The sequence below is a fragment of the Larimichthys crocea genome, chromosome VII (assembly GCF_000972845.2).
Source record: "Larimichthys crocea isolate SSNF chromosome VII, L_crocea_2.0, whole genome shotgun sequence".
Lineage (NCBI taxonomy): Eukaryota > Metazoa > Chordata > Actinopteri > Sciaenidae > Larimichthys > Larimichthys crocea.
Window position 1 is genome coordinate 12700523 of NC_040017.1, and position 23985 is coordinate 12724507.

Here is a 23985-nt window from a genome sequence, read left to right on the forward strand (position 1 = left end):
TTAGGTTGTTACTGTTTCAACTAGTGGAACTTTTAACTACTCTATGTACTGATAGTTCAGTGGTTCCTAATTTAGGTGTTGATTTTTCTAAAAACTCTTGAGATGATTATTAGGGGGGAAAAAGAAGTATAATACTTTTTTGGACTCGACTGGAAACTGAGTAACAAGCCAAAAAATGTTAGGGACAACTGAGTTAATTGCTAATAATGTGTTCTATATTATGAAGTTATCATGTGTATAAACGTAAACATCATCAGGGACCATGTCTGCCAAATAAATGCAGTATTAACATACAGTATAGTACAATTCCCTCCCAAATGAGTGGCAGTAGTAGGCAGCAGAAAATAGAAATACAGTATAAACACCTCAGTGTTTCCACCACTGCCTACACTGTGCTTCATGTGCAGTAAAAACACATTGGTCTTGCACATTAATCAGCCACCCTTTATCAAATACATCAGCAGTCAACTAATTACAAATGATGGATAAATAGTTCAGATATGCAATATTAAAAATCAAAATTTCTGCCTGTATTTTCTAGTGCTGAGCAGTGTTAGTAATAATGTATGGGGGCGACAGGGCCAGAGTCACGCACACTCAAAATTTCTTTAGAAAATTTTCTAGTTAATATCTAAACTTCCAATGAAGTGAATGAAGCTTGGTTTAGAACAACATTGCCCCCATGCAGACGTCATTTAGACATTCAGACAAACAAACACAGTGAGCATGCTCATTCTCACATCCTCAGCCACAGCTCTTTCCTGTGTGGGCAGCAGATGAGTGTTGTATTTTTCCCTCATGTACTAAATGTGGCTTTGTGCACAGTCTTCTTCAGAAACAACAATAATTCCTCGACATGATGGAAAGTCGTGCAATATATAAGAAATGATTAGCATGCCGTGATTTTGTTTTTCATCTGAAGGATTTTCTTAGATGTCATTGGGTTGCACAAATCCCATGTTCCAATATTAATACATTAGTATTAACCTGTAACACATTAAGTGTGAAGGTTATGGTCTAATAATCCACCAATCATCTACCTCTGGTGGACAACCTCTACGTCTGAGCTGCTCTAATGTAAAGAACAAACAGCTCAAGAGCAGGATTAACACATATGACCTATATTTTCATGATGACCTGATAGTATGATTTTTTAAAAGTGGAATCTATCATGTTATGTTTGGATCAGTCACGTTTGTTCAGCTTAATTATTATATATTTGGGTTATTTGAGCACCAGGAAACTTTTTTAAAAACAGTCCTATATGAAGCAGCTTAAATGTTTATAGGAATGTGATCAAGTAATTACTTTCCCATTCACTTTAGCACAGTTTAATGATCTCATTAAAATAGTTTAAATACTGAGCATATTCGTGGCACACGAAGCATATCAATCTCTGACTGAGATCCAGCTATTGTATAACAAGGACGTGACATGGCTACTTGTTCCCAGAGTTAATGAATGTTGCTTGGCAAGATGCATTCCCCAACCACAGGTTTGCATGACAAACCTGGGTATGACTCATAGGTGAATTTTATGTGGTTGGATTTTTTAATTTTCTTTGGTGGCAAACACAAACAAATGAATGTCAAATCATCTCGGCCCAATTTTAGATTCACTTGGGTTGACACGCCTTGGCTTATGAGGAGCTACATTTAAAGGACCAGTGTGTAGGATTATGTAGTACCGAGGGGTGTATTTGCTGAAGAAGAAGCAACATCTTCTCAACATCATCTTGTACTCTGGTTAATGTTATACACCAATATATACTAAGAAGAGTTCTTTGTATGTGAAAACCTGCTTGGCAATGAACCCAAGTGTGATTCTGATGAAAAAGTAAGTATGCATAAATTGCATAGAGCCCTTAACTCTTGCACACCGGATCTTTAATTCATACACAACCAAATCAGCTGGATTCCAATTGTATAAAACTTTATTGCACACTTATGTATTTGCTCAGCCTCTCTGAAAGCACCTGTTCTCATAGAAATATATATACATTTTATATATATATATTTTTATCAAACTGGTTATCAGATGCAAACACTTACATCATAAACATAAACAGTCAGATGAAAAATGTTTGTGCAACTGAAATCCAGCTGTTGCCTAGCAATCAATGTTTGAAGTAAACGTTAATAAACTGATAATCTAAGTGTGAACTAATCACAGAAAGTCATAGTGACTAAATCATTTGTTAGTGGTTTGCAACAGGAATTCATGATGAATTCTGTAATAATTAATTCATTAACTCATCACGAGCTAGATATTACTTAAGTATGTGATTGTACTATATCATTATAAAATTGTGCTGCATACACAGCATCCTTTCCTCGTGCCTGTGCTGATAGAGAATAGAGAATAATATACTTAGGACCTGCTCCATAGCACCTCTAGTGGTCAAAAACTTTACACTCTACCTTTACAGTTCGTGGCTATGAAAGACACATTTGGTTTCACTTCATCCAAAAGAAATCCTCAAAGTCAGCACATATGAGCTACTCTGTGTTATTGAACCCACTCATATAGGGTCACTAACATGAGGCCCATATGGGAATGTCAGCTGCTGGTGAGCCTTTAAAATCTTCAGATTGCTTTACCTCAAACAAAAGACAGCAGAAACAGATCGATTGGAACAATCAAAAGATTTATTCTTTTTGTATTGATTGAATTTTACATAGCAGTAGAGAAACAGTGATCCACATAGCAATAGGTTGTTGCAGTGACCCACTAAGTGACATCAGGAAAGGATTATGTGCATGTTTGAGGTTGCCCTGCTTCCAGCACTAGTTCATTATAAAAATAAAAATAAATCACAGCTGTGACTACCAGTGTAGATTTCATAGAAACTCTAAATAAAAGCAAGACAAATCAAAGACAGCGTAGTCACATTAAAATCTTGTCATCCTTCATCAGATTTAAGTAATTATTTTTTAAATCGCATTCTAGATGAAGTGAAGTGAGCCATGCCTCGGGTCTAGCAAAGGTCTTCGTCGCAGCAGGTGACGAATTCACTCTCAGCACAGAACTCCTCACAAGTTCGTGACTGAATATCACCAGCTGAAAAACAAATCCAAAATATGTAATGACTGAACCATTCCTCGCTGTAACATGATATAAAATATTTAAACACATATTAAAACATGTGACATAAGAGAAAACAAAGTTAATGCCACATACCTCTCTCAACAGTCTTGCAGTACTGAGCAGATTCCGGGCATTCTGTCTCCGTCTTACAGTCAGGGTCATTTGTATTGTCACAGGTGAAGCATCTGAGTGCGAGCACTGATGAGAAAAGAAAATCCATCAGAATTAAAATGTTCACGTTCTATAATATTATCCAGAAATCAATGACAGGCAGCATTTCCCTGTTCTCGTCGAGGAAACATGTTGGTCCACAGGTGTGAAGTATCAGTGATCAAATGAAATGATTCCAAATATAGTTAAAGATTCTTATAAAAGTGCTTTCCTCTTCATTTTGACCTTTGCTTCATTAAAATGAATGGAAAAAAATGGAATATAAACAAAAAATCCTTTTACCTTGAGTGCTACACAGCAGCAGCAGCACGGTCGTGAGAAGCAGCACTTTCATGATGACAGTTGGTATGTGGACGGACCTCCCGCACTGGTACCTATATACTGGAACACAACCCACATACCAAAGTTGAATTGAGATGTGTACTTCCTTGTGTATTATATTCCAGTAACTCTATTGTCTCAGAGAAAAAACCTGTGCAAACAAAGAGTTATTTAATCTGCCTAGGAACAAGGTGTTGTGTTTCAGCTAAATCTCCTTTTAACGCTTTCCTGTGAGTTCTAAATGATGATGTTTATGATGCAAGATTAACTTTAAATCTGAGCCCTGGGCAGTATATTATATCAGACTACATTATAGACTCTTATATATGATATAGAGTAATTTTTTTTCCATTCTTTGGCACAGCAGAAACATTCACTGTCTAATTTTATCCTGGTTAGTTTGGTGTTATTCTTTATGAGGACCTTGTATAAAAGCTTCATTTAGTGTGCTAGTTCTAGCCTGAAAGGTAACTCTAAACAGTGTCCTTTCAGTATACTACATTCTTTAATAAAAAGAGCCTTTGTGAGTCTGTACTTAAAGTAGGGACAGTCAAGCAAGCGCACATAAACTCAATGACAAAGCAGGTATAATTTTAGTTTCAATATCTATGTGGTACAAACACAAGTAATACGTTTGAAAGGACAATAGAGCAAAGTTCAGGAGTGGAGCTGTACAAACTCTGCGTGAATCCATTTAAATTCAATTCTGTTTTCGAGCTAACATCTGAAGTTGGGAAGGAAATCGGAAGAAAGAACCAAGTTTGATAATATACACCATACCAAGTGCACAGAATTATGTACTATGATTCTCACCTATTTATCATGGCATGTTTTTGAAGTTAAGTATTTTCTAAACAATACAAATTCTTTCACTTTCACTATCCCTTCAGTCAGATCTAGAGTTTACATATTACTTAGCCTATACAGACAGCATAACTCCATGCATCAGATGACCTTTAACCATAAAAAAGTGTAATTATAAATCAAAATGTATGATATGCATTTTTATAAATGATAAAAATCTATATATCTATATATATCTGCAGGTTTATCAGGACTATCCCAGTGAAAAAATTAACAAAGCTTTATCATAACTCACTGAAATTAGATTTATTGTGTATATATATTGTGTTCTGCTGTAGGTGTTGCTTGACTTGGATGTTGTGTGTTGCGGTTGGTATGAAGCATTATATAAAAAAATATTTAAAACGTAAAAATGTTAACTTAATAACTCTATGACCATATGCCCTGATGCTGCAAGTTTAATAGGAGAATTACAGGGTGATTCACTTTATCATTATATTTCCTCAAGAAAGATATCATATATAAAAGTCCATCCAGGCAATAATGCAGGCATGGCTAATTACTTCGTACTCTTATTATCTAAATTCTTAATACCAAGATCCATTCTGTTGATTGTAAGTACAGTTTTATTATGAAACAGTATGCTGTTAAACTGTGCAGACTGTGAAATGTTTCTGCAGCATGACGTTGTCTTTTAGTGACATCTGTAGGCAACAATGGAGAAGTGCAAGACAGTGTACGTGTGATCAATTCAGTGTTTAATGTCTACATTAGAAATTTAGTTTCTTTTTATATGTTTTCATCCGTTCACAACAAACCACAAATGTTTTACATCACCAAACATGCTGCAGAGTTTCAGACTATGTGTTTTTAGTGCCCTTTAAGCTGCATTTGTTTTTATTGTTGTCAAAGTTGCTGTAAGGGTAGCTGCACCTCCACTCACCAAGCAACTGCTAAGGTTTAAAATGAAAGGATTATTGTGTGAGAATCAGTGCCATAGATTGCAACCCCCTCGGGTCACCCTCTCCATCCAAACGTGACAGAAAAACTGTCGTGCAGTGAAATGTATGAAAAACATGAAAGGCCTTAGAGTCAGTGTTTAGTTTTTCCGTTCTGGGCTGCTGTACAAAGATGACATTTCAACATGGCAGACCTACAGTGTCTGTGGATATAAAAGGCACATTAGCCTCATTAGGTCATTAGCAAAAGGCCTATTCCTATTTAATATTATATTCAATTTCTGCCATATTTTGTAAATAAAGCTGTCTAAATTAGCATTTCTCAAGGTGTTTACATTACTTTACATTACATTAGGTTTGATACTGGCACAGTGTGAGGAGCTGCTCAAGACCACTTCAATTTATAAACAAGAACTATTAAAGTCATGCTGAAGAAAAGCCAATAAACAAACTGTCACACAAATATTCTGCCACTGCTCATGTGGAGCCACCCTGACCTTTCCTTGTGTATGAGCGAACACTATTTTAGGTCAAGTATGAGGAGGGCTTAGCTATGTGCTACAACTCTTCTTGTATTTTACTATTACAGGAAACAATAGTCACGACACATGCAGTACATCACAGCATTAAAATCTTTATTTGAACATTTACTGAGGTTACAACAAAATCACATCAATGATGAATGACCATGTAGACACAAATACTGTATGCTGAAGTAAAATTGACACTGAATGCAGGATTCATGTATGAGGTATATTTCATTCACAGGAATTCTTGGTCATTAAAATTAACGTAGTAAACAATTATTATTAAGTAAAATGCTAATGATGCTAACTTTTCTCTGGGGTCGTTCTTTGTCCTTGTGTTCTGGTTTTACAATGTAGTTGATCTGTCAATGTGTAATCTACTGATTTAGAAAATGACCACATCCTTTTATGTCATGCTCCTAATGTGACTAAAAAAAAGAAAAAATACAAGCACTGTGGCCTCTGATAGTTTATTGAGAGATTCTGTAGCACGAATGTGTCTTCCTCTCAGAGGAAGGTGAAGAACCACATCAGTGATACAGGACATAAACACTGAGCCACTGTGTGAGGCCTCTGTGTAGACAGTTGGTCCAAACACTCATTTTTAAAAATTAAATATATACATTATAACACCAAACAATGTTGTCAAAATAAACCTTGCAATAGTCAGTGTATAAGATTCAACACTCTTGTTTCAACTTAAAGGCCCCAAATGTGACACACACACACGCACACACACACACACACACACACACACACACACACACACACACACACACACACAAATGCCCTTTTTATCTAATCAGTAATCAAAATTATAAGCTTTCCAAATAATGACCACAAAGAAAATTTGAATTTCCACAAAGAAAGTCAATTTTAACTCTTTTTCTTTCTTTAAATACGAGATATAAAATGTAGACTCTTCTACAAATCTGACCAGGGACTAAATCAAGTAATTTAATAGTAGTAAAGTAAAAAAAACAAAAAAAACGGTGTGGTCAAATTCATATAATCTCAATTACATAACAAAAAATGTCTCTATCTCTATTTTCAACAATATTTTCAACATGAAATATATAAAATGTAATACAAAAGAAAAGAAAATGAAATAGTTGTTGGGTAGGTAAATCTACAAAACAAACACAACTTGAGCACTGATGGTCAAAAGAGGTCTGCATGTTGCAATGTTGTTAAGACTAATTTTATGGTTAAACCTGTTGAATGGAATATTTGTTCACATTTGTTTTTAATTACTGTTTTCAAGTTATAAAAGAGGTGTTACAAAGGCAAAATATGGCAGCATCTTCAAACTGACAAACTTACTTAAAACGACGCCTTGTCTCCACAACAGTATAGCCAAAGTTATACTGTACTTCCAAATGTCAGTTTTATCATTTCATATTTACCGTTATGTAACTCTTCTCATGCAGTGAAGAGACTAAAACATCAATGTCATGCCTTGGTCTTCAGTTTTGTCTTCAGTTGTTGGTGTCTGTCTATTTGTGTCGGACAGATTCTGACTGTGGTGGCAAATATGTAAGAAAATTAGGTGTGTTTTGTAGATAAACCATGTGTAATGACTTAGAATAATCTGATAAAATGATACATTTGTCAAACTGCATATTATACAGTTTATTATAATTTAGATTACATTGTAACATACAACAACACATTTTTTTAGTGTAGTAATAATAGTGTATAGGTGTAGAAAATATATGTTATGCTATTAGTGTAACCAGCTTCAAAAGTGCAACACCAAAAGAAAACAGTGTTCATCACGTTCCTATATAATAGTGATAACTTGAGTATGTGCACCTATGTGTTCACAGCAACAACTAACGCTAACATCAGTGAAACAATTCAAATATTTTTGTGCTGATTTGTCATCACAGTGCTATAACAGAATTCAGGTGTGTCTTGGTCTCCGTCTCATCTCCAATGTCCACCATGATAACCTGAGAATCAGGCTTGGATAGACCTCATCGTTCAAATCACAGACTAACCATATCATAATCCAAAAATCATCACGTGTATGCATCAAAATTAAAACATCAAAGACACATACAGCACTATGTAGTTACAAAACTGTGCACTTTCCATTGAAAATAATCCAATGAAATACTGTGACACTTAACGGCGTAGACAAAGACAAAGAAAGCACTGCATCTTTGCTGAACTTGTGTGTTGATTTTCATACCTGGATCCTTCAAACTTCCTCTCTCGATACGAATTGCCCTTCTTGATTAGGTAGAGAAGGACCAGGTCACAGAAGAAAGCTCCCTGTTAAATGAAATCATACTCAGTGATGTGACAGCTAGCAAAATAAAAGTACATTTTTTAAGTATGAATGGTACTTACAGCACCCATCAAAGCCAGTCCTGAGGCAATGTTAATGGCTGTTGGGATGATGCTGAACATTCCCGCCTATGAATAACAGACAAAAATATAAAACATGTGCCAGGACTGAACACAACCGCTGTCTGGCAGGGACTATAGTAGTCTCTTCTTTAGTTAGCAAGCTTTGCATCAGGAAAGTTTGTAAATCACCTTAGTACTATGCTCAAACCCGGTTCAGTGTCGCTGTGGAGCCCGGTACTGTTTTATGCTATCAGCAGATTCAGTTAGAAACAGTTCATTAGCAGTTTTAGCGACTGTTATGGAATTTTCTATCCTTACTCGAGGTCACGTGTGGGCCTTGAGGTCCTCGGCAGTGTTAGTTGTTTGGCTTTGGTTGAGAACAGTAGGTGCCAGTCTATCTCAACACTGTGGTGGCCAGGGTCAAAGAGACCTATTGTTGCCTTCTTAGACATAATAGATAACTTGCCGTTGACGTTCCAATCTGCGTAAACAGACATCTGTGTCTCCAGACTAGAATACGTTGACAATAACACCTTCATGAGTAAAAACATTCTCTTTGACTAATTTGGGGCTTTTAGTATTTGTGGTGTTATCTTGGGGTTTAAAGTTTATCCACCAGGATGAGTTGGGCAGAATGCGAGACCGACTCAGGCACTTCTGATGAACTTTGAGAGTGTCTCTAATTCTCCTTGGTCACGTGTCAATAAATATTACAGCATAAGACATCAGAGGCTCCTAAACACTTTCTTCCTTCCTGACCTCACCATTGACCTTTGACTTCAGCAATTTCTCCACAACAGCAAATAGTTAGGCTAAAGCTATCTGTCCATCAAGAAGTTTTAGCTTTGAAGCTGAGGAAATCTGCAATTTAATCAGTATAAGACATGGTCCAGTTTCACCAAAATCACTGAATAAAGTTATAAAGTTATGCTTTTGTAAAGTAATCAGTGAGGTCTATCCATAGATGCATGTAGCAGCAGGAATCACTTGATTCAATGGATGTAAAATTAGTATACACCGCTAAGTGCAGGATGAGTCATCAACAACTTTACAAATTTAATCATTTATCAGAAAATAACAAATTCTGAAATAGCATAAATAATACCTTTAAAAAAAAAATGTTTTTTTGTCATTGTCAGGCCAGATACTGTTGTATAGGTGATATATAGCACCTGATAAAAAACATCAAACATCAAATTTGACTTGTTGTGGAGTTTAATGTAGTGTTGTTTTTCCAGTTTTTTTCAGTTGGTGCTGCATGTCAAATTAACATCTCAGAATTGAATTGATATTATGTGCTAATATCCTATGTATTTTATGTATGACTTCCTCAAGTCACTTCCTCAGATTGGACAGTATTTCATGCTTTGTAAAAAAAAATATGTTTTATACCTTTCCATGCACCATGATGTTAAATCGGACACCGTAGACTTTATATAGAGATCGATAGCTCTCACCAGCGGCATTTTTGAAATACCAAGCGTGTCTGTTGGGGGAAAAAAAAGGCAAAGTATGGAAGTATGCGAATGCAAACGTCTTTTTGACGGGTATGACTTTCTGACAATTTTCTGCTGTCAAATTATGTTTTTGTTGTATACGGGTCAACATATTGTGCATCATAAACTAAGACAGTGTCTGTAGTGAGTCTCACCTGAAATTAAATCCAACTGTGCTGCTCTTGTTGGACACCTTGTCCAGGCGAGTAAAGCGGTACTGTGGATTACAGTTAGAGTAGTCTTTGTCAAGGTCACAATTCCAGTCTATTATAATGCCAATGGAGCCACCCTGGAAAAAAAGAGTACAGATTTGATCATGTGGCTCCTAAATTAGGTTAGTTAATCATAGTAAGTAGTAGTACAGAATGAACTGAAATGATACTAAAAACAGTGAATTTTACAATGACATGGATGAAGAAACTGACCTTATTGGCTTTTATTTCTTTTAATATTTTATTGTTTCATTACTGGAATTTCTTGCAAAGAGTCTTGCAAATTTCTGTTCACTAATGTCTATTGCAGTTTCTACTTTTTCCATTAGAATCTTGTTCTGTGAAGCATGTTTGTAAAAAAAAAAAAAATAAGGTCATCTGCACCAGACGGATTGTATGTCGCATGATGTTAATTGGAAGTAAATAAATAAAAAAATATACACCTCATTCTTCTTGTGCCTCACAAAACAAACATAATAACATGCTCTTGGTACTTTTTAACAGTTGTGATGTAGATGTGAGGAGCTTTAACCGTTGTTTGTTGTTCTCAAATACTAGAGTTGCAAGGCATGATACTAACGTTTGTGTACATGTCCCGGATGTTGAATCCAGCTCGCTTGGTGATGTCTCCAAGGCGAAAGATGGGGCAGTAGGGGTGAAGCTCCTCATCATATCGGCATGTCTTCAAATAGGATTTATTATCTGTTTCAAGGACGTTGGACCTAAAGAGCATGTAATGTATATATAGTATGCACTGCTCACTGTACACAACTATTTCCAGTTCAAAAGAGTACATAGAGAGGTTGTGCTGAGTGTCGAACATAGACGAATGGGACTTACTTTGAAAATTTGAATTTTGAAAAGTTGATGAAATTCTTGATGTAGATAGTGAAGTTTTCAGCGTTTGTCAGATGAGACCTTTGAGAGAGAAAAAACAACGAGGCTTGTAATTAAGTTTGTCTTGTTGTCTGAATACACAGTCACACAGTCACTCTTACTAGCCTTTTTGCCATCTGGAAGAAAAAGCAACGTGGTGGTGTAACAAAATCTCAAGACACTCAAGAAAAAATATGATGATGAAACTAAGATGGAAGACCAGTAAGTAAACGTGGAGGTCAGGTCAAGAGTGACTGGTATATGATCCAGCCAAGAAAATCACGCACTGCACTGATTATAGGACATATGGCAGTGAAAAGGTCATGGGAACTGAAACATGAAAACATCATTTCCCAACAATAAAAAAGTGGCTAGTGAAAATGCTGATTGACTTTGGGACTTTTTGGACTTCAGAGACCCACAAACTGCTTTTACTGCTGCGACTGCCCTGCTTCAGTTTTTATCTATACTATTGTACAGATGTTGTGCATATGGCATGATGCATGATTCAGCAAGCAAAAGTTAAGACTTGGTGAGGTGGTCACAGTGTAAGATGTAAACATCTGAAATATAGCAGGCTCAAGTACATAAGTAACTAAGTAAGACACTTAACTGACTCATTCTTCTGACTTACTAGTTCCTAATTTTAGGGCCTCTGGAAATGTGGCTGAAAAAGTTGAATGCCTCATAAAGAATCCACAAAAACCTGAGTAGAAAATAAACTATTAGAAAACCTAGTCAAATGAACAGCTTAGTTTGCTGTTTAGACCATTTACCATAAACAATGTAGTCCTCTACTTTTCTACTTTTGTATCTTGTTTCATGTCTTATTTTTGTTTTGTTGCTTCACACCCTCTGAATGTTGCATCATTTATTATTTCTGTTTGCATTGGGGAGCAGGAGAAGTACAATCTCACACCTATATTTAATGCATTGCACTTAATTGTGTCTGTTTGAGGGTTATCGAAACCATTAAAAGAGAGAAAGAACAATCAATATTTTTTTCCCCCATGTTTAAAGAGTTTTTCATGTAACTGTGTTGCTCCTTACTCTGTTTTTTGTTTTTTTTCAATGGGACACCAGGCGTAGATTTCACAGGAACCGTTGGTGTCTCCATCTTTTTTTATGCATTTGCCACTCTTAACTCCTGACAAACAGCAGAATAAGACGGTCCAGGTTATCACAGTGAAAAGATTCTACATTTGAATTTTTGTTGTCAACATATGGATTATTCATAATCACTTCAAACGAGAATCCTATAATTGTTTCATTTTAGAGATATTTAGCACATCAACAGACAGTTGACCAACCTAATTGCAATCTAAAATGAGTGATGTTTCTTTGTTACCGTGTCCAGCCACTACCATCTTTCCTTCTTCACAGTCCTTGTCATCTTGGCAGTGGGCATCCAGGATATGGGAGCTCTGGCAACAAATGGAAAAAAAAAACACACCAAAAAAAAAAAAAAAGAGATTCAAGAAACATTTAACTATGACTGAAGGGGCAGATGAAGTGAGAGCAGATACATATTTAAAATTTTGACTGAAGCTATTATCCTATACCTTTTACATCCTTACCATGATGCAAATGCACAAGACCCTAAATTAGCTGGAAGGCTGTTGTTGTTGTTGTGGTTCCAGTTACTAGCTCTGTATATTGACTTAGTATTTCATGCTTACTTTATTTCATATTTGACTTCTTATTTTAGTTTCATAACTGATTTACTAACTCCTAATAATATTGCCATTATTTCGACTCACTAGCTTATACTTATGTACTTATGACTTGTTATTTAATAATTTATGCATAGTATCTCATAAATCTCACTTCCAATCTGACTTCTTTTTATTTCAAAGCATACATATTATGCTATATATAGAATTTTACTTTATTTTTCATGGCAGATATGGGCTTCCATACATAATATATATTTATATATACTGTGGCTGTAAGTTTAGAAATAAATAGGATGTGAAATATTATGAAGAGGGTTAAAATCCTAACAGATTATATGGCTATAACATAGATTAATATAGTTAGAGCACAAGGTCAGTTTACACTGTATTTACACAAGTAAACGTGAGATGGGTAGTTAGGGGTTGTTTCTGGACACATGTCTTCATAAGAGCTGAGAAATTCACTAAAACTTAGTTTTGGTGACATGTGACAGTGCCTGGTTGGAACATGATACATGACAGTTAGAGGCGCCCAGTGTGTGGTAGCTTTTCAGATGCAGGGGAACTGCAATTAGTGAGAGCTGAAATGTATACAAGAGTAGTGTTTTATGGCCGTGCAGTGCTATTGCTATTCTTCTTGGCTGTTGCAGTGAGGCAGGACACCAAGAGAGGCTAAGTTTACATACCAGGAACCCTCTGGAAATTTGTAGCTAAAGATATAGTCAAGAGAAATGATGCACAGTATGAGACACATGCGCACACAGTCATAGAAAGATCAATGAGGTGTTTGTTAAAAGGGAAAAGTCTTTTGTTATGACTAAGCGCTGTGAAGAAAATGCAGTCCGGTGAATCACCATGCCATTATATACAAACATCGGCCATGGTCCATCTTATTGTCTGTTTATCTGCTCATTGCACACAATACACTGAGCGTGTTTTGTGAAATAGAAACACTACGTGAGTAGATGTGATTGAGATTTTATACATAAAGTCTTCTACACCCTGGCATAACTACTGTGTCGGCTTATGTAATCATTTATCGAGAGACTTGCTTGTCTTGATAGTTCACTGAACTAATCAAATATCAGATAAGATGGAGAGAAGTTTTTCATCTTCCCTTACCACAGTCATAAATCACCTACTGTATCTTTGAAATATGGCCTGGTGGAATAGTTTCCAGATGATCAGATGTCAAACAGTGGAGAGTAAATAAAGTAACCTTAAAATAAACAGTCCAAAGTAAAAGCAACTAGCAAGCACAACTCCAGTGCCACCAGTCAGTTCAACTGAGTTTTATTGAATTTCAACCTCAATCAGGTGTCCATAAGCAACTGGCTATCTTTACAGTAAAAGAATTAAGCGAAAATAAAAGATCTCAGATTCCTCACACAGGCTGCAGTGACCATGAACCTCTGTGTAAAGACTAATATTGGCTGATATCTTTTAGGGGTTTAATCTGTGATGTATTAGTGTTAGGGAAGTTTCATGAATTGTTGGGATGGATTTAGATTTTATAGGATAGGATCAGGAAAAGGTAATGTGACTACTGTGCTGTTACTTTGCTAAATGTTAAATGTTAAATTCTTTACCATGTTACCTGATCTTTTCTACCGCTGATATGTTATCAAAAATAAAATGTGGCAGTTTTCCCCTAATGGAAACAGACTAAAAAATATTCTTACCTCGGCACAGTATCCCAGCTTCTGGTTTGGCGTCTCTAAGAAATTAGTTACAACAAACAGAACAGCTTCACCCTATATGTAGAGAAAACACTGTCAATCTTTACATTTGACATTACATCATGATGACACCGGATCACCTGACTACACTCTTGCCTCCAGACCTGTTCCTTTTGGTATATATACTGTACTTGTTGCATTGTCTTAGTTGCCACGTAGTGTCCCAACTATTCCTCCCTCTACCCTACTTTTTGATTTAAACCCACCTGTGTTTTAACTGCTTCCCTATTCAGGTTTTTGCCTGTCCAACTGTTGACAAGCAAACTATGCTAGGCTGAGCCAACCGGCTGTAGCTTCAGGTTTGCTGTATAAATTTCACAGTGGTGTCAATTTTCCCATCTAATTCTCATTTTTTTTCCAAAATGCAAAACTGAGTGACTTTCTGTATGAGTATTAATTTCTGACACATCAGGCACATGTCATCCTGCACTGATGCATGTTACCACTGCAGTTCAGTTAAATCCTGACCTGCGCAAAAACAGTGTTTTACCTTTTTCACTTTTACTTTTACTCTGTCTTAATTGTTTGCTAAAGATGAAAGCACTGAAAGACATGATCGTGCAATGATAGGACTAATAGGAGTGTATGTATACACTGCTGCTGTGGTGTCATTGATTTCACCTGTGACGGGATAACGTAGTCCTCTGGACTCCACACCCGCAGGCCAGACTCAGTGGTGTTAGTCACTGAGACTCCTTTCAGTTTAGTGATGACAGAACTCTGGATGGCCTCGTCTGTTTCCTGGTAACCTTTCTTACTTATGAAAACCCACCTGTGAGTGAAAGCAAAAGCTTAACAGGTCTGTCAGAATATACAGATTCCCCTGTGATATTTAACTAAAACACTAAACTTAAGAATAGTTAACATTTGGACTGAACAGTGTGTCATCACTGACAACAGACAATATTATGGTATTGCTATGATACTTTTGGATATTAGGCTAGTAACCACATGGACGCCTCAATTTAACAAAATCACACGCAACAACCAACTATGGTATCCAAGACCCACCGTGCGTAAAAACGCGCAGACCTCATTCAGCAACACCTATAGCTGTCTCGGGAAATGGTTATGCACATCTCGTTACAGATGGTGGCAGTGTGTTAGTCTCAGTCTAGACTGATTTTGATTCATGAAGAGTTGATGTTTTTTGTTTTTTTTGTTTTTTAGGATTGTTTTGCACTTTGCAGCCATCAATGCGTAAAACGATGTGGATGAATGCGCCCAACATGGTTGACTACCATATTTAGCTTGTTATTTTAAAATGGTGTACATTTCCACTCCTGATATTTACTGTATCATTTACACTGTAATCATACATAACAAACCACATCATGTTGCGGTTGTGGTCTGTGTCAGATCGCCTTTATATCTGCGTATCCACCTCGGACGTAGCGCTCTGCACACCGAAACACATATTCCTTTGTTGCAAGAAGCTGCAAATTTCACACTTTTTTGGTTTTGTTCCATTGGCACTCAGTTGCTTTTGATCTTTTTCATGTTGCTTTCGCTTTTGCTTATCTTTTGCGACTTGAAATGCTGTGAGACAAACTGTCAGTCTTTCAGGTGTGAAGGAGAAAACTTTCTAACAAAAATAACGTTTGCAGAGACTGCAGCCCGTCAAAGCATAAATGCAAGCCTTCAAAACAGTTCCTTTTTTTAAATGATATTTCAAGCTTCAGCCTTTTGAAGCGTGTGACATGATGAAGACTAAGATGCTGCATCTAACTTTCTTTCTTTATTTAATCAACATTTCGATTGGGGTAAACTTCACTGAAACTTTTCTGTATATGATTATTTGCTAATGATTATACCAATATTATGCCAACATTTCTACCATTTTATAACATGCAATGTGGTTATAACAGCAGGAAAAAAAGTCGTTCACTTACCCTATAATGTAACCGATGATGGATAACTGAATAAGTCTGTACAAAACACCAACTTTCTTATTTCTGGCCACGATGTATTTTTCTGTTTTGTAGTCGAATAAGGAGACAAAGTATTTGTTGCAGAAGCTCCCGGCCATCCTGCAGCTGCCTGCCAACAGTTTGATGTCAGTTTAACGGTGTGAACAGCCAGCCACACACACACACACACACACACACACACACACACACACACACACACACACACACACACACCGGTCATCATCAGCATCAAGTCAGCATCAGCAAGCATGATATCCGGTTAGACCTTTCAAAATAATGCAGCCCTGCTTCAGACAGATAGTGCCATCCGGTAATCTCTTGAACACAGCATGGTGGTTTATTTGAGGAAGCTAATATAGGAAAACGAATATAAAATTGTTTTGAACCAGTAACACCTCCATGGTTTGCATTTTGGTCGTACTCCTGTTGTCCTCCAGTTGAAACTACACTACAGAGGAGTAGATTAAAAATTATGAAGAAAAATTAAATATTACGTCTTAATAAGTCTTATTATAAACCTTTATTCCTAATGTGAGAGTTGTATTACCACTAACTGTAGTACTAGTATGTAAACTGACAATAATGTTCTGTAATCACATGTGTAGGTTTTTATGTCGATGTTGGTATGGTACGATCAGGTGGTAGAGCTGGTAGACTAGAAATTGGAGGGATGTTACATTACATAGCATTATTTCTATACAGCACTTTATTGAAACTGTAAAATAAAATAAAAATTCTGCAAAACATGACTGAAATTTTCATTCATAGTTTTTGACATTTGAATTATGATATTTTGGTTTAATTTTATGGGTTTTGTCCGTTTTTGTCATTTGTCCGTTTTTGTTATTATTATTTTCTTGTTATTATTTTTCACATTGTAAACATAAAATCTAGGTTAAAAGAACACCTTCTTTTGATCGACACATAACACCATTCTCCGGAAGCATCAACAAGTTTCAAGAGGAAGTGGTCCAGTGGAAACAGTGACTGATTGTGGTTTTGTTCATATGTTCATTCTTTAAAAGACAAATACTTGTTTATTTGAATTTAAATGTAATGTTTGACATGATCGTTATACAGTTTGAACAAAAAAAACAAACAAAAAACAATATAACAAACACAAACATTTGGCTGTTGTGAATCTGACAACAGAGCATTTCCGTAAATACCCTAATGTTCTGTGATGGGCTTGTGGTTTTGTCCCATGATGCTTAGAGGGGTTAACTTGCTGCTTTACCACATTGCTGGTCACACTGTATGAGACATGCTGACAATGAGGCTGACTTTCCTTTTGGCCCTGTACTTTATGTGCGTGTCATCAACTGGTAAGTTCTTAACAAATTAAAATATTAATATGACAGAAACATTTAATGCCTCAATTCAAATTCAAATGCCTCTTTAGCTAAATTAATTGATTGAGCTATTTGTACATTATTCAAATTTTTAAAATGTCCACTATAGTGTTGTATGGCAGGTGTCAGTCTCAATTAATCTGTATTCGTAATCATATATTTAACGGTTATTTTTGTATGTTAGAATATTTTGTTTAATTAGCCAATGGAGTTGTTCAGATAAGTACATTTATTCTCAACCCTGACGATTCATTTGTAAGGTTTAGGCAATCTACATTATCAAGGAAGAAAAGATTTTAATGTTCTAATATTAAAAATGCTGAAACTTGTTGTTGTATTTCTCACTTCCTGTTAAGATGAATACTTAGACGACGTTTGTGAGACTCAGACACTGAGCGCTAAAATTGGCTCGTCTGTGCTCCTGCCATGCATCTTTTCAACAAATAACCTAACCAACTGGGTGTCGTGGACCCACACCGCTCAAATGGAGTACCTGGAACTGGTCAACCTCACATCTAAAGGGCAAATTAACTTTGCCAATCCCAGAGATGGCCGGATAAAAGTCTACCCAAACCAGGGCTCAGAGGGGAACTACTCCATTAGCATCGATGAGCTTGAAATCTCTGACTTAGGGGGGTATTGCTGTAAGCATAGACATCGGTGTGTTGAAGTGGATTTGGTTGCTGAGACAGGTATGTAGTTTAAGCAGCAGTCATAGAAGTGAAAGGACAAGTGAATGAGCCATTTCCTGTGAGATGCGTTTTTTGTAAAACCACAACATGTCGTGCAGGTACAAATGAAAAGATGCTGCTGCTGATTTTCATTTGCGTTGGTGCAGCTGCTTTCATTCTGCTGATTGTGGGTGGATACGGCTGCATGAAATGCATATGTGAGTAGCCCAGTCTGGCACTATCACTATCACTATCAGTACATATTTTGGACAGAAGAAAAGTTTGTGGTTTGTTAGCTTTGTCAGCAAAAGGATAAACAGATGAACTGGTTGGTTATTTAAAAACACTTTTTGTTTTTATTTCAGTGTGGTGCTGTAAGAGAAGACAGGATTATACAGTCCATCTCACTGGTGGAGGTACTGAGGCTATGTAATAATTTCACAATTTACCATATACATTAGTTCAATCTACTGTTTGAATGTTGTATGTGAATATACTGGTAACAGGTTTCATTTGCACAACTAGTTATACTTTTTTGGATAAAGGCGTGCTCACTGCTAATGTCAAACCCTCCCCTTCTAATTATAGTATGTCTATATGTTTTATCATTCATGTGACTAAGAATGATTCACACCTATTATTAACTCACATAGCCTAATAGTTTCATCTGTTTGGCCTTTGTCCAGTTTTTAAAGCATCGTAAACTTGAACTTTAATTTGTTATAAAGAGCTGTATTTGATAAAAAGTATTTTTAAAAAAGATCATGCACAATGAAAACGCACATAACAGAGCACTAAGAAAAGGGAACAATAAATATCGTAGTAGCAAATAAACAACAATATTAATCTGGAGAAATACCTTAGATGAGAATGATCTTAAGTTAGATTAGATTAGCTTTCACCACATTCATGTCATATTCTGTAACGTAGTAGTCCACCTAGTTGGAAAAAACTTCTTCATGACAGACTCCCAGCTTTAATTCAGAGTCTGAGATTTGACTCTTTTTTTAAACTTTGCACAGGACCAGGGTAGCCATTTACACTCTTCGTGCCAGTCGAGATAACCCGCTGTTGGCTGTAGACTTATATTTATCAGACAAATGTAGAAGTGGTATCTTCTCACCCATTTCTTTTCAAGAGAGCAAACAAGCATTTTTTCAAAAAATGTTGAACAATTCCTTTAAGTTGGTTCGTATAATGTCCCACTGCAGGTGTCAGTGCTCCACCTGCAGAAATAGGTGTAGTGCCAGATGACCAGCAAAGAGGTAGGCTAATCTATCACAATACCACACACACTCACTGAACTGTATACTATATATACACACAAGTACATTTTATGTTTTGTTTTGTCATAATATGACATGTTTGTTTTAAGAAACCTGTGTCACTGTACACTATGTGTTTCCTTTTATTACAGGAGCAGACAATCTTGTCTATGGTGCGTTCATGCAACTCTTCTTCTTCTAAAACTAAAGGCATTGTATCTCACCTGACATCATGAATGTTTTTTCTTAATACCTTCTTAAGTGGTCTTTGTTTAAATATCAGAAAATGATGACCAAGGTCCAGTCAACCAGCAAGGCCATGGAAATCATCCCAGCATACCGGGAGCCTGCCCTGGTCAGGACAGGGCTCAGTCAACTGAAAGCACAACATCGATTTATCCAAACTTGGGGCAGTTTCACTTGGAGAGGATGGAAAGTCAGAGAAAAAAACAGAGATTTCATACAGGTGCTTAATATTCAATAGAGTAACTGCAGTTTGTATTACTTTTATCTTCTTATCATGAAAAACCGGAGTCACTCATTCTTCTCTCATTTCTCCAGAACTTTTAAACAGATTACGGCCAGCAAGTCTCAGTCGGCATTTCTATGGTAAAATTTGCATTTTTCCTATTATAATAGATCATTTCACTGCTGTCAGGAATTTGACTTGACAGGAGATTCATTGTCTCACACAGCTAACCAAGGTGAAATCGCCAGGCAACAAGCCATGTCAGCTCAGGCGGAGAATCATCGCAAAGGTATTCAGATTTGATCTGTCTTGTATCATCTGTCACAGTTAAGTATCTGCACATGAGAACAAATAGACTAATAATGAAAATTTAAAAAATCCTTATTGTTCACTGAAGTGTTTTGTTTTGCAGCAGGTTTGGAGAAGAAGAAAGCCAAAGCAAGTGAGTGCTGACTTCATCTGTGGGCTTGTTCAAGATGAAATGATACTGTGTTGAACTGCTCTCCCACTTCTCCGTTGTCTCCTCCTCAGAGTGTGAATACAAAAACCCGATTTACAACAGGAGCACAGACCATCTCAACCACCTGTAGAGCAGCAAGGGCACATTTTCAACATCCTTTCAGTCACTGATATTTTATTTCATTGTATTTTATTTTACATAAATCTTTTAAACTTGATACACGTCTTATTGTATCATCATTTTATTGTGTGTGCATCTATTAGACAATGAGTACTGTTTGGTTCATCAAATAAAGATCATCAAGTCAAAAAAGTTATCTGTGTGTCTGTGAATGAAACAAACCTATACAGTATATCTGAGATGTGTTTAATACACGTGGAGAATAAGTGGAAAATCCAACCAATACTTTTTAACTATATAATTTACTTTTATATTCTCAGTCTGACTAAAATGTGAGTGTTTTGTGTGTTCCTCAACTGGTCCCTCAACTGAAACGTCTGTAGGTGTGAGTGCATTTTGGTACACTCACACCTTCACCTACAGACTGTTTCTTTTAACTGTGGGAGGAAACCCATATAGATACAGGAAGAACATTGCACTCCATAAGAGTAAAGAGATTGTTTTTGAGCTGCTTTCACTTATCCTAATCATCAAGCCAAATGAGAAGCAGCTGTTTCACCTGTCAGAGAGTCTCCACATATTCAAAGATGAAAGTCTGCAGTAGAGACTTCATTTTGGTGACGTTTATTTCATTATCGCTGCTTCTTTTCAGATGTGAAGCTCTTGCTGCATCAAAGCAATTTCAAGCCACAGTCCATAACACTATGAATGACTATACACCGATTTGCCATGATGGGTACATGTCTGTTTACATATCGAAGCTGCAATTTGCTGATCTTCCTTTCACCATTTATGTTCAAGGTGAGTCAGACACTAATAATACATCTTACTGATCATGACACAGTTTTACGTGTGCGTTGTGTGTTTGTTGTGCGTGTCCAAATTTAAACACAGACAACCACAAGGGGTATTACCAAGCGCTTGCTGTGGCAAAACAGTGCCACTACTTCCTTGGTGAAACTGACACCTTTAGCATCTTAACAGTTGCTTCCCATGGTTGCTTTGTGAAAAGAAAGGTAAGCTTAAAAAAAAAAAAGTCTGTGAGTGTGTCAATATGTTTATTTTTAATCTTCCTTTACCACTTTGTTTAATAGGAATATATGACAAATCTGACTGTTGTCATCATGGCACTTGTGGACAGAGGAAGACTTGAAATTGTTAAGTCAATACCTCTCATCTGTATAAGGAAAATTAAAGGTAGTGATTCTAAGTGTATTGATTAAAAAATTGTGACGTGTTTCAGAATTTAGTTTATTATTAATTCCCAGTGTGTCTTCTGCAGAGGTGAACAAAAATGATTATCCACTGGTGTTAAAACATTTTTCCTGCAATAAGGATGGGTTCAACATTACCATCCCTCAGAATGCCACAGTCCCACCTCTGAATCTGGATGTAGTATGGATCCCTTCAAACCAAAGCAACTGTAAACCCCAGAAAAGATCCAAGGATGCTGTCACTTTCAGCTTTCCATTCACTGACTGCGGCACTCAGTCCATGGTAAATGTAAATAATCTACCTCCGCTCCACACTCTCAGACAGGTCAGATGGTATTTTTGTGACTAAATATATAACAGGTCTGGTTGTGTCTTGCAGACAGCAGATGGGATTATAACCTACTGGGTCAACATTGAGGTGAAACAGCATCCGCGGAGAGGCTTTATATTTCGTGACCCTCCTTTTAGGTAAGAAATTAAACTTATGTTGCTTTTTGAATGTAACAGACAGTCATTTCTTTCTCTTTTTTTTCTTTTTCTTTTAGTCTTACTGTGCGTTGTAGCTTTGCACTGGCCAAAATTACTCAGCTGGGTATCACAGTTCAGAAAGAAAAGTACCCATCAACACTGAAGGGTGAGGGACTACTGAGGACTGAAATGAGGTTTGCCAAAGGTAAAGTTTATATATATTTTTTTATTTTTTTTTTTTTTATTGACTGTGAACGTTATGCTTACATAAATGTATGTCTCTGCATGTTTTTATTTGACAAAATATCCACAGAAAGTACCATCAAGATTTAACATATGACATGCAATTTATTTATTTTTCAAACTTAGAGCTTGAAGCCCTCCGTAATACTATTTATTGACTTATTTTTTTATCTTCAGATTCCAATTACAGGTCTTTCTATTCCTCTCGTGACCCTCCAGCAGTGACTGAGCTTGGGCAGCCTGTATATGTGGAGGTTTTTGTTCTCAAACATGAGGACAAGGATTTAGAGCTGCTGCTGGAGGACTGCTGGGCAACGCCGACTAATAATCCACATGACGCACAGAGATGGAACCTGCTTGTTAAAGGGTGAATTCACGTGAAATTAACCAGGATATTTTACCGTTTTTGTTTATTTATATATGAAAACATCTTCACCTGTACTTTGGTTGACTAAAGCTCATCTTTGTATCCAGATGCCCTTTCAATGGTGACAGCCACAGAACTGTGGTGCTGCCAGTAGTCTCCAGTAAGGAGCTGAAGTATCCTGCTCTTCATAAGCGGTTTGTGGTCAAGCTGTTCTCATTTGTGAAGTCCCCAGAATTTACAAATCTGGTATGTAAGAGAATTTTTCTTTTTAATGAGTTGCTGGTATTATGGTGTTTTTGTTCTGTTTTTTTTAAAGAGGATGTTCTCCTACAGGTATATTTCCATTGTGATAGTGAGTTTTGTAAGGGACCAAATTGTTCACAGTCCTGCAGCAATGGTAAGTGGAGCTGCAGCTTATATTATGAATCTTTCTTGGTTGATTGATTTACACTCTTGTTTGCATGTAACATTGGGAGCAATGATCTCTGTTATTCTGTGTCTTTCAGGGAGGCGTAAATTAAGAGGAATCACACCGAGGCCGGGGCAAAGATTTCTTTACAGTATAGTCTCTGGTGGACCTCTTCTTTATGTACTATAAATAACCAGAAAAACAACTGTTATTTCAAGTCATATTTGGAAGCAGATGTCCATGATTTGTAATGAAAATAAATCAATACCTTAGTATAATCGCCTTAAATAGGAATTGTTTTCTTTCTCAGCTAAGTTGCTGATTTTATTAAATTAACCTTTTAAAGCGGCATAGATAGATACATAGGCTCATGATATAAAAGATTTGCAGTATGTTACATAATTGTATACATTTTATATAATGTTTTAGTAGTAAGTATCCAATGTTTGTTTTTTTGCATCACTATGCTGTCTCTTTGTTTATATTGGATGGTTTTGCACATAGATTATGTAATATGTGGCTTAATCTATCTTGTGCCTTATGGTTTGTGCTCAGACAACATCATATTGGCTGAGCCACAGGTGTAAATATGTGGCTCTAAATTCTGCTTTTGCTGAAAGTGAACAGTCAGTATAATGATTACTTTGATTTATTTCATAAATAGGCTTTTCGACAGATGAGAACCAATTCACTTAATGGCTTTTTATATTCGTTTTGTAGCATTACCTGGCGGTTGTTGCATATTTCTGTGTAAATAAAGTTGAACTTAAACTGAGGTCCGAACATGCTT

The 23985-nt window shown here is 36.4% G+C and overlaps 3 protein-coding genes across 9 annotated transcripts; 2 read left to right on the plus strand and 1 right to left on the minus strand.

Moving 5' to 3' along the window:
• Positions 1-2626: 2626 nt before the first annotated feature.
• LOC104940528 (P2X purinoceptor 5) lies at positions 2627-16327 on the minus strand. 2 transcript variants are annotated; one of them, XM_027279973.1, is made up of 14 exons: positions 16119-16326; positions 14848-14998; positions 14170-14241; positions 12160-12235; positions 11862-11958; positions 10776-10853; positions 10516-10657; positions 9879-10012; positions 9620-9713; positions 8228-8293; positions 8067-8149; positions 3541-3639; positions 3181-3285; positions 2627-3060 (listed from the first exon to the last, which is right to left on the minus strand). In XM_027279973.1, exons 1-12 carry the CDS (start codon positions 16253-16255, stop codon positions 3633-3635), a joined length of 1137 nt encoding a protein of 378 aa, XP_027135774.1. In that variant the 5' UTR covers positions 16256-16326; the 3' UTR covers positions 2627-3060; positions 3181-3285; positions 3541-3632. The 2 variants fall into 2 exon arrangements, with proteins under 2 accessions (XP_027135774.1, XP_019123754.1); XM_019268209.2 differs by lacking the exons at positions 2627-3060; positions 3181-3285; positions 3541-3639 and adding an exon at positions 5967-7389 and having other exon boundaries at positions 16119-16327.
• A 1042-nt stretch (positions 16328-17369) lies between these two features.
• LOC109140694 (uncharacterized) lies at positions 17370-20686 on the plus strand. 2 transcript variants are annotated; one of them, XM_019268211.2, is made up of 11 exons: positions 17370-17482; positions 17866-18201; positions 18300-18398; positions 18546-18596; positions 19392-19445; positions 19598-19618; positions 19729-19911; positions 20007-20054; positions 20141-20203; positions 20327-20356; positions 20446-20686. In XM_019268211.2, the coding sequence occupies exons 1-11, from the start codon at positions 17422-17424 to the stop codon at positions 20502-20504; spliced, it is 1005 nt and encodes a 334-aa protein (XP_019123756.1). In that variant the 5' UTR covers positions 17370-17421; the 3' UTR covers positions 20505-20686. The 2 variants fall into 2 exon arrangements, with proteins under 2 accessions (XP_019123756.1, XP_019123757.1); XM_019268212.2 differs by having other exon boundaries at positions 20330-20356.
• Positions 20687-20980: 294 nt separating this feature from the next.
• On the plus strand, positions 20981-23941 carry LOC104940529 (zona pellucida sperm-binding protein 4). 5 transcript variants are annotated; one of them, XM_027279970.1, is made up of 10 exons: positions 20981-21295; positions 21389-21510; positions 21589-21691; positions 21777-21997; positions 22088-22176; positions 22254-22381; positions 22597-22786; positions 22894-22980; positions 23103-23183; positions 23293-23941. In XM_027279970.1, the coding sequence occupies exons 1-9, from the start codon at positions 21034-21036 to the stop codon at positions 23134-23136; spliced, it is 1236 nt and encodes a 411-aa protein (XP_027135771.1). In that variant the 5' UTR covers positions 20981-21033; the 3' UTR covers positions 23137-23183; positions 23293-23941. The 5 variants fall into 5 exon arrangements, with proteins under 5 accessions (XP_027135771.1, XP_027135772.1, XP_027135773.1 ...); XM_019268204.2 differs by having other exon boundaries at positions 20984-21295; positions 22894-23032; positions 23120-23183; XM_027279969.1 differs by having other exon boundaries at positions 20989-21295; positions 21777-21991; positions 22894-23032; positions 23120-23183.
• Positions 23942-23985: the final 44 nt, after the last annotated feature.